Source organism: Danio rerio, chromosome 8, assembly GCF_049306965.1.
Source record: "Danio rerio strain Tuebingen ecotype United States chromosome 8, GRCz12tu, whole genome shotgun sequence".
NCBI lineage: Eukaryota > Metazoa > Chordata > Actinopteri > Cypriniformes > Danionidae > Danio > Danio rerio.
The window spans coordinates 25,119,653-25,134,417 of record NC_133183.1 but is presented as its reverse complement, the minus strand read 5'-3'; the positions used below and the strand labels follow the sequence as shown (position 1 = coordinate 25,134,417).

The 14,765-nt window shown below is 37.4% G+C and overlaps 1 protein-coding gene across 1 annotated transcript; it reads left to right on the top strand.

The window, feature by feature from the left end:
• The first annotated feature begins 1,269 nt into the window (after positions 1–1,269).
• Positions 1,270–14,577, top strand: ptk6a (PTK6 protein tyrosine kinase 6a). The gene is made up of 8 exons (XM_677686.10): positions 1,270–1,647; positions 3,741–3,862; positions 4,130–4,302; positions 8,481–8,646; positions 8,995–9,153; positions 11,828–12,009; positions 13,280–13,433; positions 13,621–14,577. The coding sequence occupies exons 1-8, from the start codon at positions 1,283–1,285 to the stop codon at positions 13,830–13,832; spliced, it is 1,533 nt and encodes a 510-aa protein (XP_682778.7). The 5' UTR covers positions 1,270–1,282; the 3' UTR covers positions 13,833–14,577.
• Positions 14,578–14,765: the final 188 nt, after the last annotated feature.

The window sequence follows — 14,765 nt, the reverse complement described above, 5'->3', positions numbered from 1 at the left end:
TATAAGAAATTAACGCTATTACTAGTGACTTTCACACTTTTCATATGAAAAAAATGACTATGCTTTTAAAATGTCTTGGAAAGAAAAAACAAATAAACGTATGAAGTCATCCTTGCTTCAAGAAAAAAGCCATTACTAGATGCTGGTATAAACCTAATACACCACAAATGCAAGATTTGATTGCTGTTTTGAAAAATATATTCATTATAGAGAATATTACATACAGTGTGCTCATAACCAAAAAGATACATTTGTTAACTTGTGGTTTAAATGTATTGAGTACATTACTCCCATTCATCCTATTATGCCTTTTTCCTATAGAATTGTTTCTATATATTGTTCCTAAAGATATTTATCTGTTGATATTGTCCCCCCTTTCTTTTTTTGCATATAGTTTTGATAAGGATGATGTAAAATAAGGGATATGTTGTTCTGTCGCTGTCATGATGAGATTTGTGTTTTCTCTTTGATCCCGATTGGGGAATTTACACGGGAAAGGCTGTAAAAGTGACATATGTCTACTGATGCTGTGAATTGTGTTTATCTGCAAAAAAAAACTTAAATAAAATTTAAAAATAAAAGAATATTAAACATTTTACTAGTAGCAATTAAGTTGTTGGGCAACAATATAACTTCAACTTGTAAAAAAAACAATAAAGTCAACAGTAAAATTAAAGGGCAGCCTGTGGTAACATTTAACTAATGAAAATATTGTTGATATGAGCAGTTTCATTTTTGATATCAAGAATTAAATTGTTGATATTCCTAGAAAAATTAAATAATTCATATCCTGAGAATGAATAAAAGTTAAAAAAAGAAAGGCTTGACATACGTACATCCCAAGAACTTCGAGAATCTGCTTTTTAAATTTTCGATACAAGCCCTTCGTGTTCACACATAAATAAAAATTAATCAGTTGATCATGTGACCTCTTTACGCAGTTTACAGCTCTTGGTGTGTGTGTGTGTGTGTGTGTGTGTGTGTGTGTGTGTGTGTGTGTGTGTGTGTGTGTGTGTGTGTGTGTGTGTGTGTGTGTGCGCGCGCGCGTGCGTGCGTGCGTGCGCTATACTATGTTACCAAAACAGCATTCTTGCCTACTTGTGCTTTACAGGCGCAGTCAGAAATGCACAACCTGTCTGTGCTCCACCCAGCGCTTTCTCTCTCTCTCTCTCTCTCTCTCTCTCTCTCTCTCTCTCTCTCCTTCAGAAATTTACATGTGAAGTATCATTCTTCACGACCTGCCAAACCTGCCGCCAAAGTCATAGATTCACACTCAGATGAAATGTCCCAGGAGGAGGTGTGCTGCTCGTGTCCCGGGCTGAGGGCGTTTTGTCAGGGATTGTTCACGTCGCCTGACAAGACTGAGGCTGAAAAACCAACAAACACGGCCAAACAGACGGTGAATGTCCCGAATCCATCCCGCGCCTCGGCATGTGAGCCCGGGAGTGAGCTCTACAAAGCACTGTGGTCCTACAAAGCTCGCGGGGCGGATGAGCTTTCCTTCCAGGAGGGAGAACAGTTCCGCATCTGCGAGCGCCAGGGCGAGTGGTGGACTGCGCTCAAACTGGGCAGAGATGGAGCGGTCACCGGGAGGGGCTTTGTTCCAAATCATTTCCTGGCGAGAAGACAAACGGTGAAAGAGCAACCGTGAGTACAGTTTACATCCCTGAAGTTTTTTTCTGCAACGCCTATTTGCTTTTTACTCGCACTTATGTAGTTCCAAACTTTTACTTTCCCTTTTCTGATGAACACAAAATTTATTTGATAAAGATTAGAAACCTGTGCTTACACAGTAGGACAAAAACTATGGAAGTCAATGGTTACAGGTTTTCAACATGACCAAAATAACTTCTTTTGTGTTCAACAGAAGAATGAAAATGGCAAATCTTTCAGTTTTGAGGGAATTGTCTTTTCAAGTTTCAGGGAACCGAAAAGAGATAAATGAAAATGAAAATTCATTTATTTAATTTCTTTTCAGCTTAGTTCCTTTATTAATCTGGGGTCACCACAATGGAATGAACTGCCAACTTATGAAGCATATGATTTACACAGTGGATGGCCTAGGATCCACTAGGAAACTTTCACACACACACACACACACACACACACACACACTGAAAAATTGTGCTTACCCAATTCACCTATAGCACGTCTTTGAACTTGTGGGTGAACCTGGAGCACCCGGAGGAAACCCAAGCAAACAGGGGGAGAACATGCAAACTCCAAACAGAAACACTAAATGACCCAGCCAAGGCTCAAACCAGCGACCTTCATGCTGTGAGGCAAATGTGCTACCCACTGCGCCACCATGCAGCCCTGAAAATATAAATTACCTCACCATTTCCTCTCCCTCATGAAGTTTTAAACGTTCATGAGTTTTTTTTCTAGTTTAACAAACACAAAAGAAGATATTTTGAAAAATGGTGGTTAATGATACCAGTTAATAAGAAAGCAAATCAGTGGATGCCATCAACACATTCATCTTAAAAAAAGCTTATTTCGTGTTTGACAGAAGAAGAAACACAAATATGATTTGAGTACAGGACAGTAAATGATGATACACATCAAGTTTTATGGTGAATTATGTCCTTTTAAAGGCAAACCTAAAAATGACACTTTATTCAGTTTATCCAAAAAATCACAGAACTCATAATGTGTACACATAAGAACAAACACACTGAAAAATATCTAGGGTGGTTTGTTCTGCTGCTTTCATCCAAACTAAAAGAAACAGGACTTTCTCTAGAAGATAAAACATACACTCACCAGCCACTTTATTAGGTACACCTGTTTAACTGCTTGTGTGATGCAAATTTCTAATCAGCCAATCACATGACAGCAACAACAATGCATTTAGACATGTAGACATAGTCAAGAAGTGGTCACTGCAATTCAAACCGAGCATCAGAAATGTGGCATGGTTGTTGATGCCAGATGGGTTGGTCTGTATATTTCAGAAACTACTGATCTACTGGGATTTTTACGCACAGCCATCTCCAGGGTTTACAGAGAATGGTCCAAAAAAGAGAAAATATCCAGTGAGTGGCAGTTCTGTGGACACAAATGCCTTGTTGATGCCTGAGATCAGATGAGAATGCAGAAGAGCATTTCTAAACACACAACACGTCAAACCTTGAGGCAGATGGGCTACAGCAGCAGAAGACCACACAGACTGCCGCTCCTGTCAGCTAAGAATAGGAAACTGAGGCTACAATTCGCTCAGGTACACTAAAATTGGAAAACGCTGCCTGGTCTGATCTCAATCCAATAGAGCACCTTTGGGATGTGGTGAAATGGGATATTCGGATCATGGATGTGCAGCCGACAAATCTGCAGCAACTGCGTGATGCTATCATGTCAATATGGACCGAAATCTCGGAGGAATATATCTAGTACCTTGTTGATGAAGGATTAGGGCATTTCCGAAGTCAAAATGGGGTCTAGCCCGGTTCTAGTAAGGTGTACCTAATATGTGTTTTCGTAAATACTTTTTAAAAAAGCAGTCTGGCTGTCACTTTTTAATATTACTATTTGTTTGATCGCATTCACAGCTGAATACAGGGGATTTAATGTCTCATTTTTATTCCCCTTCCCTATCTTTATTCTTCTTATAGTGCTGTAAAATGCAATGGAGTGCTTAAGTTGTGTGTTTGATGTGAATGAGTTTTGTTTAGGTGTGCACTAAAAAAATCATTCAAAAGCTGTTTGTGTGTGACCCATCTGAAACTGCTGTTTTTTAGCTGGTACTTTGGCACACTGAACCGGTTTGAGACCGAGATTTTGCTTCTGGCTCCAGAGAATGATGTTGGAGCTTTTCTGGTACGACACAGCGAAAAGGACAACATAGGTTATGTTTTATCAGGTATGTCAGAGCATTTGCTGCATATAGTGAACTTGATTTTGAACTCTTCCTGTGTTCTTCCTGTGCTTCACACGTACACAAACACGTTGTTCTAATGTCAGATTCATTTAATTGTTGTCAAACGGGTCATGTACAGATATGTTGAATGTACAAGCAGTTCTATTTGTTTTTCGCCTCCTAATTTATTTTCATGACACCACAGAATTTCAGAACGGTGTTTATTTACTGTCTGCATCCTTTCTCTTTCTCTCTGTGCCAATTTGTCAGTGTTATCGGGTGACAGAAGCAGGGAAGTGAAACATATTAAGATCCACCAGAATCAGAATGAAAGTTTTTATCTTGATAAGAGTCAAACGTTTCAAAGCCTGGAGAAACTGGTGGATTACTACTGGAAGTATTCCCTGGACGGTGACTCTTTTCTCAAACAACCCTGCAGACGGGTGAGTGATAGAAGCAAGAAAGAAAAAAGTAAAATATTAAATAATGCCAGAAATTTTACTTTCTCCATTTTATCAAGTCATTTAAAATCTGCATGTCTTTCTTTTGTATGACTCAAAAAGTGACTTATTGAATTATATACTAGCAGATTCTTTAATATATCGAAACTAAAAATGAAAACATACAGTAGCATTATAAAATGAGGTACACAAAACTTGGCACTGGAAAGTATGGACGCCTGTCACCGGCACCGCCCTTGAATAAAAATAAAATATGTAACAGCAAAGTATTTATCATCTCACAATTCTTACTATCTGTCCTCACAGTTGAGAGTTTACATCTCCCAACATTTTTCTCAGAATGTTGTGATTTAAAACTCACAATTCAAACTTTTTTTTAAGAGTATATGCGGAATTATGCGGAAGGACTTTTTATTTGTCAGTAACCTGGGTCAAGAGCTTACGGTGAACTGTGTCATTACAAAATGAACACGTTTAATGTCTGTTTTCTCAAAAAAAAACAGCAATCTCCACTGCCTGAGTGATATCCCAAATAAAGTGAGTCTCAGATTGTACAAGAAGCATATTGCAGCAGACCGCACACCAGCGGATTGGTGGGGAGGAGACCAAGCGATGAAGCAAATTACGATATGGGGATGGTTAGGAGATCATGTTGGACAGAGACCACTGGGTAAATTTGGCCAGCATGCTTTGGTTAAATCCCTAACCTTTTATAAAGGATATCCTGGGATTTTTAACGATCACATATAGTCAGGACCTTGGTTTAACGTCTCATCTGAAAGACTGTGCTCACTGAGCAGTATAGAGTCCCCATTAATATACTGGGGTGTTAGGACCCACACAGACTGCAGGTTAAGTGCCCCCTGCTGGTGTCACTTACACCAAATCCAGCAGCAACCTAGCTTTCTTATATAGTCTCTCATTCAGGTACTGACCGGGGGCAGCCCTGCTTAGCTTCAGTGGGTGACAATGTGATACTGTAGTTGCAGAGAGCTAGCTGCTGGCAGAATTCGATTTTTTTTTTTATCTTAATTCTGAAGAATGAAGTCAGAATTGAGTTTATTTCTGCCAGTTCTGATGATATGTCTTGCAATACTGTCCTAATAACTAGAAAATACATGTTTGTATTACACATTTCTGAAAAGAAAAGTAAGAATTGTGAAATATAAACTGGCAATTGCAAGAAAAAAAGTTTCAATTACGAAAAAAAATTTATTTATATTCATTTAGTGGCTGAAATAGGCATTCATAATAAAGACTTCTGAGGTCATAATTTTATTATAATAGTATTAAAATAATTGCTTGTGAGGATTGGCGACGCAGGGGCGCAGTAGGTAGTGCTGTCACTTCACAGCAAAAAGGTCGCTGGTTTAGGCCTTGGCTGGGTCAGTTGGCGTTTCTGCGTGGAGTTTGCATGTTCTCCCTTTGTTCGCGTGGGTTGTCTTCGGGGTGCTGTGGTTTCCCTCACAGTCCAAAGACATGCAGTACAGGTAAATTAGGTAAGCTAAATTGTCCGTAGTGTATGAGTGTGAATAAGTGTGTGTGGATGTTTCCCAGAGATGGTTTGAAGCTGGAACGGCATCCACTGCGTAAAAACGTGCTGGATAAGTTGGCGGTTCATACCGCTGTGGCAACCCTGAAATAAAAAAGGGACTAAGCCGAAAAGAAAATGAATTAATGAATGCTTGTGAGGATATTTGATTTATTTAATGAAAGACTTGATGTCCTTGCTATGTTCACAATAAAAACAGCTGCATTTGGTTCATAAATGTATTCCTCTTTTGATTATGACATTTTCATCTAATCAATTGAACTGCTTTACAAAACTGGTTTAAATGGTTCTTTAAAGCTGCAGTAGGTCGGCAGTTTGGCCGGCGACGTGAAGGAATTATATTTATTACTAAGCCAATCTTACATGCTATTTCAGAGCGAATATTCAGAGTAGTGGCGACGCAGTGGCACAGTGGGTAGCACGTTCGCCTCACAGCAAGAAGGTCGCTGGTTCAATCCTTGGCTCAGTTGGCTTTTTTGTGTGTAGTTTGCATGTTCTCCCTGCATTCGCGTGGGTTTCCTCCGGGTGCTCCGGTTTCCCCCACAGTCCAAAGACATGTGGTACAGGTGAATTATATGTTTCCCAGAGACTGGTTGCAGCCGGAAGGGCATCCGCTGCATAAAATCCTGCTGGATAAGTTGGAGGTTCATTCCGCTGTGGTGACCCCAGATTAATAAAGGGTCTAAGGCAACAAGAAAATGAATGAATGAATATTCAGAGTAGCATGGTAAACAGTATAGGAAGGCTGTCATTGTTCAAAAATGACCCAATGTGAATATAAAAAGCAACTTCAGCTCAATAAAGTAGATTAGGCGCTTTTTAAGCAGAATAGCGCTATTTACTGCTGTTTTTCTTTGTCAAACTAAATATAAATCTACATTATCGATGCTGTAAAAGGACCTTATGAAACTGAAAATAGTCACATCAATCTTTCACCGGGAGAATTCAATGGCTGAACAAAATGTTTGTGCATATAAGTCATTCATAACACAATCAATAAGAAAAATAATACAAAATAAAAAAGTACTACCATCATAAATACTTTTCAGGGGATACATTTGTACATCAAGTTACATTGTGTTACATTGTAGTTACCTCAGATTGAATTGGTGATAGGTTAATTAACCTCTAAATGTGCATATCTAAAAATGTAATACTTGTTCACCTCTTTAGAAATATAAAAAAGGTCCTCATTTGTTGACATGCAGTCATTTTTTCCATTACATAGACCTATTTAAGTCTCTGAATCTACTAATCCAATCTTTTGAGGACCTTCTTCCATCCAATGTACTGTTATCATTTTTTTGCAACCAGTAATAATATCCTTAGTACAAATCAAATTCTTTAATCTTAGGGCAGTCCTAAGAAATGTGGGTATGATCTCCAATTTTACAACATTTTATTTGACCCAAAGCAACAGATTGTGCTTTTACATACTGTATGTAGAAATTACAAAAGGAGTATTAAGGTATCTCATTTTTACTTTCAAATCATATTCTGTTCATAGTTGACTATTAATTCTTTTATGACATCCTTCACAACTCAATCCAGACCTCATTCTCAATTACAGGATTTAGTTTTAGTTCTTTAGCATTTTTTCTTTAACATCGTCTGTATTTTGTTCATGATTAGTTACTAATCTTTTGTATAAGTGTGGTGTATTTATAAACTAATTCCGAGAACAGCGCATGCTTATGATTGAGGCTGCATTAGCTAATACACAATTCATCAATCAGTCAATTTCTAACTCATCACAAATAACCAGAAATTCTTATCTCAGTATCTTCATTTTGAAGAATCCCCTCTTTCACCACTACTCCTCCTCCCTTTCTTGACAAGGCGACACAGCAGGCCAGTGGTTAGCAGCATTGTTTCCTCACAGCAATAATGCCACTGGTTCAAGTCTTTTTCAGGCCAGCTGACGTTTCTGTGTGGAGTTTAAATGTTTTTACATCCCAGTGCTTGCGTGGGTTTCCCCCGGGCTCCTCTGGTTTCCTCCCACAGTCCAAAGACATGCAACATAGGTAAATTAAATGAACCAAATTGGCACTATAGGCGAGTCAGCAGTATATTTCCAAAGCAATTCATAATTTGCCATTTATAAACGGGGGAGTTCTCGAGATCTACCTGGGCTCAAACACCCCTCTCACCCTTCTATCAGGAGGGAGCCACAGGCTCGAGGATCTTTTGAGCTCAGGGCTCTCTCCCGGCACAGCATGCCAAATACACTTTATTATCAATCATTAGGTAAGGGTGAACTCTTAAAATGGGTGACGTGTTTTTTATTGTGGCTGGAATGTTTTTTTTCTGCAATATTTATAAAGTATTTGTCTATTTTATTAATTTATTTTTTGGTTCTTGCATGACTTGAGCTTTTCATTTATGGTTTGTAATTTAATGTCTTGTCTGGGAAATACTCTCTTAAAGATAAAAAAAAAAGTATTTTTCATTCTAAAAAAACTTTACTAATTTGAAGAATATTTGAATAATCAAAGAAGCTTTTTTTAAAATCATTGTAAAAGCTGTTAAGGGTTCATTATTGAACCACCAATTCCCAATGAACCTTTATTTATAATATTTTTATTTTAAATTATTTTTGTGCCATCAGCCAGAACCAAAGCCAAAGGATCTTTCACACAGCACAGTAAATGACTGGGAATTACCTAAGGAAGAGTTCACACTCGAAGAGGAGCTTGGTAAAGGATTCTTTGCTGATGTTTATCGTGGAAAATGGAAAGGCATGGTCAACGTGGCCATTAAGATCCTCAAAAATGGTATGTTTGTTGCACACAATTAATAATCTTACTTCAGATCCACAAGGCACATTTCCTCATTTAGCATTTCTCTCTTTTCCAAAATGCTTCCTTTTTACCTACTTGTCTTCTGTCCTAGATAGTGTGTGAATGTGAGAAATGTTGTCTTTCTTGTTCTATGACACACGCTGCCGCTCTCACTCAACAAATAGAGACAACACTCTTGAAAAAACTCTGTTTGTGAGCCCACAAGCCAAACAAGCACCTGATGGAATGAATTCCAGAATTTGACAGACGTGATATTATAAACTATATCACTCATATACTCTTGTTCTGATGTGCCTAACAGTGTTTCTCCTTATCTTCTAGACTCTATCAACCACAGGGAGTTCATGTTGGAGACACAAATATTAAAAAAGCTCAGGCACAAACACCTCATCGCACTCTTCGCTGTCTGCACAAGCTCAAGCCCCTTCTACATCATCACTGAACTTATGGAAAAAGGCGACCTGCTCAGTTTGCTCAAAGGTAACAATCTCTTTCATTTAAATTTCAATTGTTTTGACCAGAAACATTTTAAAGAACATACCACTTTGCAATTATTCGATCTTAGTGTTCCTCATTAGGCATAAAAAAATACAAAGATGAAGTTTTCTGAATGAAAGTTCCACAATGTACACAGCTAAGATCACCTAATGTAAATACATCTTCACAGAATTAAAATTTGTGGATAACTAATATTTTTAATTAGTAGTCTTACCTTTTAATTTCAAGGTCACAAAAATCCTTCTGAGTCCAAAAACAGTAATCATAATTGTAATTATATTTCAGTCAAGAATACTGTAACTGTTAAATTTTATTAAAGGTTCAGGACACCCTGGAGAACTTTTTTCTTTCTTTTTTAACAGATTTGTGTGTGTTGAGCATCAGTTAAGACAATGTTAGCATCTGTCAGCTTTAATTGTAGGGAAAACTGGATAATTTTGAGCTTTTGTCAGCTAATTTCAGCTTCCGAGTTTAAAATGATTTTTGGGGAGGGATCAAAAGTGCAATGATGACGGGTCGGTTTCTCATTATTATTCAAAGCGGAGTTTCCTTATCCTATGAGAAGAGCCGGCTGCTTAATTATTCATGAGAGCACGACAGTACGTGCAAAGCTCAAACTGTGAGACACGGACCTACGGCACGCAGTAGCCGTTTATGAAGGCTCGTATGTGTTTGTTTCCATGATCCACGGGGTTTGTTGCATGTTTTTTCCAGAGATCCTGTCAGGGCCGATCATACAGCAAAGCTGTGTGTGATGCAAGCATTTTTGTCTGGAGAGCAGCACGAGAATTGGAGAATGGCGGATGCTGTCTTGTATCAGGAGTTCATACACATTCAGACACATCGCCGTGCTGCTGTGTTTGCCTAAATCCTCCGATTACCAGCAGGACTAATGGTTAAAATAGACAGGTCAGGAGACCTGCTGCACTGAGTCTGCATTTAGATCTATGATTCAGACCCGGGGATTGAGGGAGAAGTCCTCATTTATAGTGTTTATATGAACACGATTATCTTTATAATCATATAAATTGTGGTTGTCTGTATATAAAATTACGAATACCAATTGTAGCAGGGTATTAAATTTACTGTTTATTTCTTTGCATTTTAACTTTGTAAACTTTAAACTCATGCGTCTCCTCACGGTTTCTCATTTTGTGAGCTAACTGACATCAACAGTTGTTCGCTCCCCTTCTCCCCTGCTGGCCACGCCCACTCCTGCCCAATGCTCGCGGAGCTCAACGCCCATTAATCATGCATCTTTTGAAAAAATTCTGAAGTAGACTTAAACCGAAAGTGGGGGGTGTCATGGCCCTTTAATAAGCAATATGAATGTAAATAGGTTTGATTCTGATCATCTGTGCTACTGCTTTTGTAAAATAATTCTGTTCAAGCTTGTCCTGCAAAATACAAGAGTATATGATGCTTAAATGTGCAGCTACAAGATAAATAAAAAAGAAAACAAGATTTAGACAGGTGGTGCTGGGGTTAAATATAAATATAAATATATATATATGTGTTCGAATTATTTTTTCTAAATTGGAAGATTAATTCAAAACCTCTGTAATAAATGCAATTATTTTTGGAATTTGAGATTATATTTTATAAAAACCTAAAGGATAAATAGTCCAGATTAATATATATACACTGGGTGAAATAAGTATTGACCATGTCGCCATTTTTATCAGAAAACATATTTCTAATAGTGTTGTTGACTTGAAATTTTCCCCAGATGTTGGTAACAACTAAAGAAATCCATATGTGCAAAGAAAACAAAACTAATTAGCTATCATACTACAAATTAGGTTATGTGTAATGTGAAATGACACAGGGATAAAGTATTGAACACATGAAGAAATGGAGAAGTAGAAAGGGAGTGAAAGCCCAGACAGCAGCTGAAATCTCTCACACCTAAGCAATGCATGTGACTTCATTCATCATATGAGGCGTATTTAAGCTGACATTACCAAAAAAGCCTTTATATAAAGTAATAAATATGTTTCTGTTGTCCAGTACTTTCTTCTTGTGTCATTCCATTGTTATTACAAATAACTCATTATTCAGATTAAATTATTATTATTTTTTTAATGTTTGTATTGTTTGAGTTTTTACAAAATGATCTGCTTCAATTCCATATAAACAGCTCCTTTAGAAATGTTATTCCCAGAAATAAAGCATGGCAGGTTTAACATTAACTTCCCCTACTGTATATACTGTATATTTGCTTAGAATATTGCTTATTAACAAATGTTGAAGTAGAATTCAAAATGATAAAGCCAAACCCATCACATTTTTATTGATATATTTATATGTAAACATAATATACACAATATATAGACTTCTATTTAAACTTAATATCTAAACATGTCTGAAAAGATGGCACCTCTTTGTTTATCAGTAGTTTGTGTAACTTTCAGAAAGAATTTTTCCAACTAATGAACAATACAAATTTTTACAGCCAATCAGAATCCATTCTACTGTTAAACCAAAAAAAAAAAAAAAGTCCAGTCATTTAGGGCTGAAAATGACAAAACTTCAACATATTCTTAGAAAAGCAGGTTATCTTCTGCTGGTGTGGACACTAATATGGATATCATTACAGTTATCAAAAACTCTACCGCTGACAGTCATGGATTGCTTCATTTTTTTTTCTCCACAGGTAAGGAGGGCCAGGACCTGAATGCACAGATGCTGACAGAAATGGCATCCCAGGTAGCTGATGGGATGGCGTACCTTGAGGAGCAGAACAGCATCCACAGAGACCTGGCGGCTCGCAATGTTCTAGTGGGAGCCAACTACATCTGTAAAGTGGCTGACTTAGGTCTAGCTCGAATCGTCAAAGTGAGGATCACCTTCTAGCTAATTATTATAATTATTATTAAATGTTAGTTAATATACCTAATATTATTATATGACTATATTACATTTGATGTTTTAAAATGTTTGTTAGACAAATTTGAATAAGACAAAATGAATGTTGTTTTTCCAGTGTTGTGTCTGTAGTTAAAGGATTAGTTCACCCAAAAATGAAAGTTCTGTTATTAATTAGTCACTCTCATGTCGTCCCAAACCTTTCGTTTGTCTTCTAATTAGGATATTTTGGATGAAATTTGAGGGCTCCCTCATCCTCCATGACAGCAAAATTCCCTTCCAGAGACATTCAAAGTAACCAAAAACATGTCAAAACATTTCATGTTACATCAGTTGTTATCATGCAAAACTTCTTCTTTAAATATGACTCTGCTTATGTATGTCTTCTTTCTCACGTCAAAGTCAGGATGTGTTTACTACGGGTCAGGCAGTGTGACGTATTGACATTAGAGCCTGAATTGCAAAATGCAAGTGCCATATTACCTATGGTAAATGCACTGTGATCTAATGTGAATGTTGGGGGTTTTGGTGCACAAAACCGTTCTTGGCGCTTCATATGAGTACTGTTCAACTACATCAAGTCACATGGATTGTTTTGACAATTTTCTTGGTTTCTTGTTCAAGACTTGATGTCTATGGGGGATGAGAGAGCTTATAGATTTAATCTAAAATATCCTAATTTCAAGAGTTCACTTAGATACTTAGATACTGTTTGACAACTTGTTAGCAAGTTAGCAGGTTTGACATGCTGTCCCGGGAGAGAACCCTGAGCTCGGAGATAGTTGAGCCCAGGGCTCCAGCCAGGTCCATAAAGCATGTGAGGGGAGTACGAGGTCAGGTGTTCTCGAGAGCTCCTCTCGGCAAAAGAGGAAAGGAGGAGAAGGGGTGGATGGGGGGTTTCTTCGGAAAACAAAGATAAGGGAGTAGTTCTTAGTTACGTTATTTATAGTGAGTTTGGATCGATCCGATTGGCTAGCTAATGAGTGTAGATGAGTGGCCAGCTGCAGTCAATCATATCACCTGCTCCTCTCGAAATTAGTTTGTGAAACTTCATTTTTTTTTCAAAGATCAATGAAGGTCTCGGGAGATTGGAAGGACATGAAAGTGAGACAATAACATCATTTAAATGATTTTGACTCTTTAATTTGGCTAGACAACTAAAGTCAAATTTTCTTTAAAGTATTTTTTCTCAGTTCCTTACTCTAGCAAAGTTTCACACTTCAAATGATTTGTTTTCAAGGAGTCAGTTTACTCTTCAGAAGATGCACAAATACCGTATAAGTGGTCTGCTCCTGAAGCCATCAGCCATGGAAGGTTCTCCAACAAATCTGACGTCTGGTCATTCGGAGTCCTGCTATATGAAATGTTCACCTATGGTGGAGTCCCATATCCAGGTTTGCACACTTGAAAATTGAATAAATCAGATAAACTAATAGATAAAACAAAACTATCAACAAAATTGCCATGTTTCACCAGATCTGCACTCTTTATTTGAAATATGGTTGTGTAGAAGTGCTCCTCTTGTTCAGGCATATCTGAATGGGGTTAGGAGACATCTTTTCTCCCTCTATATTTTTGCAGCCTTCTCAAATATCGAGGTGTACAACATGATCACGTCGGGGTACAGAATGCCGGCGCCCCCCAATTGCCCATCCCACATCTATGACATAATGCTGATGTGTTGGAGATATTCGGCTGAGGAAAGGCCAGATTTCAGTGAACTATTACGTCTTCTTGAAGACTATTGTGCTCCATGCACGGACCAGAACACAGAGAGCTGCAGTGGCACATAAGATCCAAAAGGAGGCGTCAGTTAGCAATGCTGAGCAAAGTCAAGTGAGTGGGAACATGCCATCAATAGTTGTTTGTGATACACTTCAGTTTTTATGCACAAAGACCTTTTCCACACATTGCTTTGCAGCTTTATACAGTATTCCTGTATTTTATTTACTCATTTTTGTGCTTACTTTCTAATTTAATTTAAGGACATGTTCTAAGGACAAGGTGAGATGAAGGTGTGGTGACACTAGCCATTTAACATACATTGTAACTGTATAGTTGAGTTGACCCTATGAATGAATCATCATTGAAACATAAAAGTGTGATGTCAAGAAATATTTTAATTAAAGGTTAAAGGTTTAACATGCAAAACAATACAAGATTAAAGTATTAAAATTGGAAAAAAAATTCAGCTAAAATATTATGGACAATCCTCTATCAGCATTTACCTTAATGTTTGGGAGTTCCCTGATGTCAAGTTATATTCTCCTTATCACTTTTACTATGCTGTGTTTTAGTTTATCTTCACGACCTGGCAGTACATTCTGTTTCTGTGCTAGGAAACAGCACTCATGATCTGAAAACATCAGCAAATATAAAAATTGAACTTTTGAACTTCACTTTGATATTCTGCTTAAACGAAAGTTTACAATTAGTATAAAGAAGTCACTGTTGTGTAATTTCAGAGAAGCAGCAGTGTAGACTGCATTAATGTATGACAATATAATAAATCAAGAAAGTCGATATGGGAGAAATTAACATCCTCTTGATTTATGCTTGCATGAAAATGCCAGAGATATGGACAAAACATGAAGATTTCATTAACTAAATCTAGACTACAATTAACAAACATTTAGTCACAAAAGATAGGTTTAATAAATGTCATAAAAATAAACACTTGGAATTCAACACTAGTTAACAATGAGGATCATTTTACTTTGATTTGT

Bases quoted from the DNA above. Each gene is read 5' to 3' on its own strand.
- ptk6a (XM_677686.10), top strand. From the start codon at position 1,283: ATGTCCCAGGAGGAGGTGTGCTGCTCGTGTCCCGGGCTGAGGGCGTTT. The intron at 1,648-3,740 runs GTGAGTACAGTT...GCTGTTTTTTAG, and splicing joins CAAACGGTGAAAGAGCAACC to CTGGTACTTTGGCACACTGA. The intron at 12,010-13,279 runs GTGAGGATCACC...TTTGTTTTCAAG, and splicing joins GTCTAGCTCGAATCGTCAAA to GAGTCAGTTTACTCTTCAGA.